General features: G+C 43.6%; 2 protein-coding genes across 3 annotated transcripts in view; both read right to left on the minus strand.

Moving 5' to 3' along the window:
• cavin2a (caveolae associated protein 2a) overlaps window positions 1-2,806 on the minus strand; it is a 13,497-nt gene extending 10,691 nt beyond the window's left edge. The window contains exon 1 of the mRNA XM_086145431.1: window positions 2,175-2,806. Within this exon, the coding sequence (XP_086001557.1) occupies window positions 2,175-2,711 (537 nt within the window). The 5' untranslated portion in view covers window positions 2,712-2,806. The remainder of the gene's footprint in view (window positions 1-2,174) is intronic.
• A 5,826-nt stretch (window positions 2,807-8,632) lies between these two features.
• LOC147234769 (tomoregulin-2-like) overlaps window positions 8,633-10,000 on the minus strand; it is a 67,429-nt gene continuing 66,061 nt past the window's right edge. For both annotated transcript variants that reach the window (XM_086145433.1, XM_086145434.1), the window contains one exon: window positions 8,633-8,880. In XM_086145433.1, the coding sequence (XP_086001559.1) occupies window positions 8,784-8,880 (97 nt within the window). In that variant the 3' untranslated portion in view covers window positions 8,633-8,783. The remainder of the gene's footprint in view (window positions 8,881-10,000) is intronic.

Consider the following 10,000-nt stretch of genomic DNA (forward strand, 5'->3'; position numbering starts at 1 on the left):
CACACAAACACACGCACACACGTACACGGACACCTCTGGACACACAGACACACACACACACACACACACACACTGGGACAACCCAGTGTTTTGCACGGCAACCTGACGGGATAATGCTAACACGCTGTTCCTAAAATGCTAATGCATGGTAGGGGAGTTTGAAGGGGCCCCTGGGGGCCGGCCTGGGAAACCCCATGCACGAGAAGGTAAACAAGTGGCACCCGGCCGGCAGTAATGAGACTCTCATTAGTCCTCGTTAGGACCCCCAGCCTCCCCCTCATTTCGACTGATCCCCCGGACCCCACGTTCCCCCCGGGGGCCCGACCGTTTCCACCCCAGCTGGCCTGGACAGCCCCACCAGTGTTCTGGAGAGTGGGAGTGTGTGGAGGTCATCAGAGGGGACTAGCTAGCGTGACGTTTGTTGTCTTTAGCTTCGTTAGCGTGCCGCAGCGGGGTATGCAGTGTGTGTGTGTGTGTGTGTGTGTGTGGGGGGGGCATCTTGAAGGGAGCCCCGAGTGAATGCGGTGTGTGCTGGTTGCTTGGATGTTTTGTTATGATTGACAGGTGAGCCGTCGAGCCACATCTCTGGAATCCTTCAGCTAACTCTAGCCAGGTTAGCTTGTTAGCTTAGCAGATGTCAGTGATACATGAGGAGACGCCGCTAAGCTGTAAACACAAGTGCTGACACATACACACACACACACTTCCGGGCTCAGACCCATGTAGCAATGGCTACCTTAGCTTAGCATGTGAATCCATGTGGATTATCACCCCGGCCTCGAGGTTAAACGTGGATTTCAGCCTCTTGATTTCGGACTCTCCAAGGTGTGTGCGTCCCTGTGTGTGTGTGAGCGGGTGCGTGTGTGTCATGGGGGGGGCAGTGTTTGCATAGTGGGAGCCACTCGGAGCTCTTAGCTGCCGGCCTTATCTAGTTTCCCAGGTACTGAGGCTCTGTTGTTCCACAGAAACAGGTGTTTGTCGTGGGGGTTGGTGTTGCCCTCCTGAGGTCACCCATGGCGTGACGCCGCTTCCTCTCACCGTGCTGCCAGATTCCACGCGGCGTTCAGATATTTCCTCACCTCATCTTGGTTGCGCCACCTTCTTTAAGTTGTTTTTGATGCCACAGGTGACATAACGCGGGGGGGAGGGAGGGGGGTTGCCTTGAGATGGGCCTTCCAAGCCCCGGGTGTCACATGACCCGGGTTGTCCGATCAGTCAGGCATTTGGCCAACCTGCTTCCTTGAAAGACGGTGGCGGTTTGCGAGGCGTGGCCAGAGAAGCATGTGTGTGTGTGTGTGTGTGTGTGTGTGTGTGTGTGTGTGTGTGTGTGGGGGGGGGGTCAGAGGGTCAGAGTGACAGGCTGGAGTCATGCAATGTTGCATCAGGAAGTTTTTTTAAACTTTCCCTTTGCTTTTTCCTGCTTCCATTTCCATAACACACACACACAGACGCACACACACAAACACACACACACACACCTGTGGGTGTGTCACGGCAGTTGAAAAATGGGTAAATCCGTCCAAAAGCCACCTGTCTGATTTATGGCTGTGGGGCGTAAACAGATCCCAACAGAGTCTGATCCCGCCAACACACACACACACACACTCTCTCACACACACACACACACACACACACACACACACACACCATTATCCTCTGAGGCTTCGTTCCCAGACACACCCTTCTCCCTCTCCAACACACACACGAACACATTTTCAGCTCCCCCACACACACCTGATGGAGCTCCGCCAGCAGCCAATCATGTGTCAGCGCCGACACGGTAATAATAAAATAAAAGACTTGAACTCCAGACACGGGCGACGGTTGGATCAAACCATATGGAAACATCTCCGTGATGGTTTCTCCCAACTCTCCTTGACGCTGCCTCCCGCCACCCTCAACAAATCAAACTGTAGTCCACGTGTCCAGAAACGCTGTTATTACACGATAATATCCACCAAACATGAACATACTTTATACTTTTATTTTCACGCCCTTTGAGCGGGAGCTGCTTCTGTAGCAAGAAAGCAAGTTCTCCTCTGGAACCATTGTTGATTCTGATCGCTAACCCAGATCAATGAGATGATCAGCATTATTACACCGTTATTACACGGTTGTTACAGTGATATTACACTGTTGTTACAGTGTTGTAACAGAACGTGGGACAGGCTCACCTGGAAGATGAGGACCTTGAAGTGGTTCCTCTTGAGCAGGTGGCTGTGGTTGGCCTCCAGCTTCTTCACCTGGACGCCCTGCTTGTCCAGGCGCTCCTTGACCTCCTTCAGGTGGCCGCTCACCTTGCGGGAGCGCTCCAGAAGCTTCCCGACCCCTCCGGAAGTGCCGACGTGACTGCGCGACAGGCGGCTCACGTCGCCCTGCACGACGCGCACGGCGCCCTCCAGCTCGGCCTGGCGCTGCTCCATGCGCCGCTGGTTCTCCTGCACCGCCTCCAGCATGTTCACCAGCTTGTCCAGCAGGGCCACCACGGTGATGGCGCTCACCTGGCCGCGGTCCGCGGGGCTGCCGGGGCCGGCGCCCGGCGTCGGGCTGCCCGGGGCGCGGAGCCCCAGGCGGGACAGGGTACCGGTGCTTGTGCCGGTGCCGGTGCCGGTGACGGGCCCGGTCGGGGAGGACGGGATGAGGAGCAGCTCCGCGCTCTCCGGGAGGGTCGGCGCGCTGCTCGCCTCGGCGTGGGACGCGTCCTCTTCCATGACTCGGGACGTGGAGGAGAAGAAGAAGGTGGAGAAGATGAAGAAGAAGGTGGAGAAGTTCTGTCCGGGACGCCTGCAGAAAACCCCGAGCTCGGACTCCTTGGGAAGTTTAAAAGTGTGCGTCCACGCCCCTGCAGCGTGCACGCGCCGCACACGCACGCGCGAACACGCTGTGAACTGCGAACACACACACACACATGCAGACACACCTCCCCCTGCAAGCCGAAAGGGAGGGGCGTGGTTGCCATGGCAACTGCAGGCCTAGCCCTATTTGACAGAATGGAGGTCGGGTTTTTTGGCGTGCCTGCACGCGTGCGTGCATTTGGGATTGCGCGCTTGTTTGTGCGTGTCTATGTGTGTGTATTTGTGTGTGTGTGTTTGTGTGTGTGTCCTTGTTTTCCTTGATATTTGCATGCGGTGCACTCCACGCAATTTTATTTGACTTGTTTTTTTTTTTATTTTAAACGTGTGTATGCGTGCGTGTGTGTGTGTGAGTGTGCGCGCGTGTCGTGCACGTCCACGAGGACACACGCACGTGGAAATCCCTGTCTCAACAATGAGCTCACCCTCGCCCTCCCCTTTGTTTGCTGCTGTCAAATCTTTTGTACAGTAAAACTGCCTGCGACGTGCGTGTGCGCGCGCACGTGAGGTTGCCGGGAGGGATGAGGGGGGGTCACATGATGACATTCGTTATCATTGGTTTCCTACTTCCCTGTTTTCTGGGTCCCAGGCCAGGAATTTTCCATAATAAATAGGAACAGGAAGAAGATGGAGGAGAAGTCCAGGTATCTCCACCTGCTGGTTGGAGGAGCTGAACTGCTGGGCTCCAAAATAAAACCACTTCCTGCCGCCTCTCATATGACATCGCTTTGACCTTCACGCAAACCTGCAGAGTCTGCTCTCAGATCAGAGCCTCGTCAGGAGGTCCAGGTTCCTCCTGAGAAGACCTGGAGGTTCAGATGAATGAATGAGGTTGCAGCCCTGTGATTGGTCCAGGGTGACCCCGCCCTGGACCAATCACAGCTGTACTGGTTAAGCGATGAATGACAGGCCTGTAGCTCGAGCTAATCTGCGCTTTATCGACAGGAAGTGGACGTAATGCTCCCCCGCCCCGCTTCCTACCCATCGTCTGATTGGCCGCCACTGTTATTAGCCCCGCCCCCTCCTCGACCTCCGACCTCCGACCTCCCTTCCCGCCTGTTTCCTTTCCTCCATCCCTCCATCCCCCCTCACGGAGGGGCGACACTTTTCCGATGTTTTTCCGATGTTTTCCCAAGGCACGCCCCCGAAAAAACAAGAAGTAATAGATTACCTGTGTAATTACATGTTATTTTTAAAGTAGTTGCATATAATTATATGTAACTTTATTGTAATTCTAATGTAATTACATGAATTTATAACATTGCATGTTGTTGTCATTACGTCATTCCATGTTATTATAAATAATCGAGGGTAGTTACACAAAGTTATTAATTAGAATTGTAACATGATTGAAATTATCTAGTAATAACATGTAAGTATAACGTAACTATATGAATTTCTAAAGTAATTCCATGTCATTTTAAAGTAATTGCATGTTCTTATAAAGTAATGCTGTGTCATTTAAAAGTAATAAAATGACATTTTAAAGTAGTGTCATGTGATTACAAAGTAATTACATGTAATTATAAAGTAATTTCATGTAATCATGAGACAAATTTTTTCCTTTTTTACTCTAGTTTCTCAGAGTGACGTTATTGATCTGGCCATTGACCTGCTGACCTTTGACCTCAGCGAGACCTCAGTCAAAGGTCAGCCACCTTCAGGGACTCATGCCGACTTTCTGGCAGGTATCAGGAAATGACCTCAACCGATCAATAAGACGCTCGCAGGGTTGATTGAGAGACAATCTGCCGAATGGTTTAATCTGAGATGTTTGTCTGGATCCAGTATTGATCGCGTTCTGAACACGGAGCCGATCGGGGGACGAGTCTGAGGCCGATCGATGCTGGATTATGGACCGGATCAATACAAGGATGTTTGACAACTAGACGATCGATGAGTCTGAGATGTTTGCTCTTCGTGGACTGAAGATGGAGAATGTGGGGAGGAGCCACACGGGACCACGTGAAAAGATGATGAAGACCATCTTGATCAGGAGGGTGATGAAGATTAGAGGGAAGATGATGGCGATGAGGAGGGAGAAGAACATGATTAGAATCACAAAGGTGGTGAAGAACACAGAGAATCTGATCAAGACATTGAGATGATGCAAGGGATGGAGATGAGGGTGACGGAGGTGAAATAGATGATGCAATGATGAAGGATGAAAATGGGTTTGTGTGTGTGTAAACATTTATGTAAATAAATTTGCTGCAGCGGTTAAAAAACAACAACCTCAATTTTCAAAGTAATTTGTTTTAATTTCATTTAGGTTTCTAATTTTCCTTAAGCTTCTGCTTTTTTTTTTCCAATTTTTGCATTTTAAATTTTGAATTCTAACTTTTTTATTTATTTATTTTTTTAATCTGTTTTTTTCCATTTTAAATTCTTGAATTGTTTTTTTTTTATTTGATTCCCTTGTGTTTGTATTTTAAATTTGTTTTGATGAATATTGTCTAATATTTTTATAAAATAAATAATACATATAAAATAAATAAGTAATTTTCAGTTTTTTTTTCAAATGTTCCAAAATTACCAAAATCAGACAGATTTCTTGAATCGCACACATTTGTAATAGAACTGTAATAATCCGAATGAACATCCGTGATAATCCTACACCTGCCAAAACTACACTTAATATTTGTAATAAACATCAGTAGTGCACGTTAATAGACATGTAATATATCTTAAATAAACCAGTATTAAACGTGTAACAAACAAGTAATAATTGTGTAATAAACCCATGATAACCTTTAATAAGCCTGTATTAACATGTAAAAAATGTGTAGCAAACATGTAATACACACGTCTGCAGGTCCTTGTGGTTGTGGAGACCTTCTCCGTGACCCCAGGGTGGGGTGACCCAAGGCGGGACATTCCTGGGCGGGATGGGGGTGGAGGTTAGGCGGGGTGGGGCGGCACTTCCTGCCTGGACAGACAGGAAACAGGAAGTTTGGGGATCACTGGGTCTGGAACCAGGAGGACCACGGCAGAAGATCAGGTTCACCTGCTGACATTAGACGGGGCAGGAGCACAACATATGATGTTAGTGTACTCAATGTTTATTTACATATACATATATATATAACCACTAACTTTATAAAGAATATATACACAGTGTGCAAAAAAATAAAGGGAGTACTTAAACAACACAATGTGACTGTAAGTGTTCCCTTTATTTTTTGAGCAGTATATATGTGTACATATATATGTATATATATATATATATATCTAATTCAAGAGTTGAAGTATATGTATTCATGAATACTTAATACTCTATATATACTGTGTTTATGGTGATGTACACACATATATTGTGCAAATGTACATCTTTATATGTACTGTATATAAATGGTGTACGTGTGTGTGTGTGTGTGTGTGTGTGTGTGTGTGTGTGTGTGTGTTTTTGTAGTTTTGTTTGACCAAAAACACAAAAATGTGAAAATATCACAAAAAAAAAATGATGAGAAATACATTAACAATACATTTGATAAGCCAAAGCAACAATTTGTCAGCGATAACAAATGAAAAATGATGACTTTGAGGGGAAAATTCAATATTCACTCAATAGACTCATTAAAATCTATGTAAAATATTAAATATACATAATTGGAAAATAAGATAATGAATTTCTGTCAGAAACAAATTTATTTATTTTTTCAAAAAAAAAAAATCTAATCAATGAGGAAATTTAGATACGGAAAATAAAATGGAAATAATAGATCATGGAATAACCCCCAAATTGGGATTTGGTTTTGAAATAATCAACAAATGAGCTGGCAAATGGAAAATTAAGTATAAAAAAAGAATAGATAGCACAAAACAAATAAAAATTGGGATAAAAAAAAAATCACCCCCCAAAAAATAGAAATTTGAAAAAATATGTAAGAAATCAATAACAGAAATCAAACCAATAATTTACAAAATACTTTTGGATGAAAAGACCTGAAAATGTATGAAAAAAAAGAAAGGCAAATCCCAAATTTAAAAAAAAAGATTGTACACAAAATTTTGAAGAATTTACTGAAAATCATTGAAATCCTTATAATAATAGTTTTTTTAGCGAAGTTCATAAAAAAAAAAAAAAAAGAAAATTACAAGAACAAATAAAAATCCTCAAATAAAACCAAGGTGCCTTAAATATAAAGAAACTCCTTTAATGAAAAAACAAGAGTAAGGACCTGAAATATGAAGTCAAGATTTGGACTCATAAAAAAGAAAAACAATGTCGTATTTCAAAAGAATTGAGAGAAAAAAAATCAGATTGAAATTTTCACAATGATCAATAAAACTGCCAAAAAGAAAGGAAAAGAAAATGATACATAAAGTCAGAAGAAGAAAATATATTTTAGAGATCAATAAATTAAAATAAAATAAAATAAAAATAAAAATAGAAATACTAAATGCCTATATTATTAATTAGCTAAATATAAACTAAATTAATCCAGAAGTCAATAATTTAATAAATAAATTCATTAACTAAGTAATCCGTATTTTGATTAATAAAGTAAAACCAATATTTGAATTCAAGTATTGCAAGGACATACAAAAATAAATAGATGACGATCTTGACTTTGGTAACTTAAAAAAGATGAAATGAAGTTAAATAATATAGAATAAAGATTAATTAATAAAAACCTACATTTAGGTTAAAAAAGGTTAATAAAGTTAATAAACAAGCTAAATGAAACATGGCTTAGTTAAATAATAAAACCAATAAAATAATGATTAAATATTAAAACTTACAAAATTTAGCTGAATGATAATATCAAGCTAAACAAAATAAAATAAAATGTAATAAAAATAAAATCAAATAAAGAACAAATTAAAGCTAAACTACAATGAATAAAACTCAGCTAAATGAAATGGAATGTCAAAAAATAAAATCAAGTTCAATCAAACAAAATCAAGCGCTATAAAATAAATGTATTATAATAATAATCGAAATCCTAATAAACGAATAAAGGAAAATAAACCTGCAAGTCACCTTCAAATCTTCATCCCTGCATCCTTCATCACCCCAGACAACCTGGAGTGAAGGTCACTTCAAGGACGACCTCACCTTCTTCCTCCTCTTCCTCTGGCGCTGTCGATTCGCCGCCAAGACCCACGCCGTGTGTGTGTGTGTGTCTGTGTGTGTTTGTGTGTTGGTCGGGCGAGACAGGAAGTGTAACGTTTTGTGATATAAATTATTTATTTACATTTACAGAAAAAGAAAGGAAATAAAATGACCCCATCAAGACGACAGCAGAACTACAGGAAGGGACGGGGTCCCACGCCGGCGGTGACGGCGCCACGCCGACGCTCCGTTACAGGCCTCCTACGACACAAGGTGCAAGGCATCACGTGTAGCCCCCCCCACCCCCCGACACACACCGACACATACCGACACACACTTCCGTCTAACCCCCCACCCGCCCACCCCACGGCCTGCTTTGCACTAAACCCGGCACGCCATTTTCACTGCGTCTACAGACGGACACACATCGGCTAGCCCCGCCCTCTAACACACACCTACCACACACACACACACACACACACACACACACACAAGCGCCTCATTGTTCGGTGTGTCTCTACTCCCCCCACCAAAAAAACAAAACAAAAAAAAAATCAAAAATAAAACGCTAAAAAGGTTTGTCCTCGGCTGATCTGGGCGTCAGCTCGCCACTTCTTGCCTGGAAACCCCTTGAAGTCCATCCTGGAAGAACAAGGCCAGCGGTGTGTGTGTGTGTGTGTGTGTGTGTGTGTGTGTGTGTGTGTGTGTGTGTTGCATGTGGGGGGAACAGGGTACAGATGGTCATGGTCCTTGAATAATGAGGGTGTGTGTGTGTCGGGGGGGGATCGGTCGCCGTGGTACTCCATGACATCCATCGGGTCGGGGGGGGCTTGGTTTCCATGGCGACGAGATGGAGAATGGGGGGTTCTGGCTCAGATGAGTCGGGTGGAGGCTCGCATGGTGTTCTCCGTGCTGAAGTGGACGTTGTTCTGCTTCTGCCGGTTGATCCGATTGGTCCGCGGGCACTTCCTGTGTCAGACAGAAAATGACAACGTGACGGACCCGACGAAGGACATCGTGGGAAAGCGACGTGCTTCCGACGGGAAGCTCCGTCTAACGTGGAGGCGACCCTGAGGCAAAGTTCGGCGCGTCGTCAGCGTATCGGCGATAAAAACAAACATGAAATTGAGGAAAAAAAGATGAGTGAGAAAAAGTCTGATATTTTTGGGGAATATTCCCCCTAGAAAAAATGAAATGAAAAAACAAACCAAAAAAAAAACAAGTCGAAAAAAAAACGTATGAATTTATTTTTTTTTTTAATTCAAGATAGGAACAAATGTGAAATCAGAAAAAATGAGTTGCAAAAAGTTGGAAAAATTTACGATGACAAATGTGAAATCAAGAAGAAAAATTAGTTCAAAAATGATAGAATTTTTTTTAGGGAAAATTAACAATAGGAAATGTGAACTTGAGAAAAAAAATCAGTTGGAAAAAGTTGGAATTTTTTTTTTTAAATTCAGTACAAATGGTGTGAAATTTTGAAAAAAAAAAAAAAGTTTGAAAAAAAATTGTGAAAAATTCACGATAAAATCACACATGGAATGACCAAATAAAAATGATCGAAAAGTCCGAAAAAAATCTGGACATTTCACAATAATAATAAAGGAAGGGGAAGTTATCAAAAATTGAAATGTTTTTTTTTAATTATTAAAATGAAATTTTTTTAAAATGTAGAAAAATAGTTTTTTTTGTTCTCTTTTTCGGAAGTTACCGAAGCGTTTGACGTTTTTGGAAATACAGGACGAGTAGGAGTCACATGACTCCCAGCGGGAGGAGACGACCTCTGACCTCCGCTGCTGTTCAGCCGCACCGACCGGTGATGTCGCCCATAATCATGGTGACACAGATAAGCAGAAGTTCTACCTCCTTCTTCTCCTCCACCGACTTTTCGATTCCTCCACTCTTCAAGTCTTCAAACCCTCCACTACTCCTCCACCCGCCTTCCTCCTCCTCTTCTCCACTCATCCACACTTTCTACCTCTTCCTCCTCCTCCTCTCCGGTCCCTAAAATCTTTTATTAAAAGTCGTAAATTGCTAAGGTCGGATGGAGGCCGGCGCGCCGCGGGCTATCTGCTCTGTCCGAATGTGT

The sequence above is a fragment of the Fistularia commersonii genome, chromosome 4 (assembly GCF_037954325.1).
Source record: "Fistularia commersonii isolate RoL2024-O1a breed Wild chromosome 4, RoL_Fcom_v1.0, whole genome shotgun sequence".
Taxonomy (NCBI): domain Eukaryota; kingdom Metazoa; phylum Chordata; class Actinopteri; order Syngnathiformes; family Fistulariidae; genus Fistularia; species Fistularia commersonii.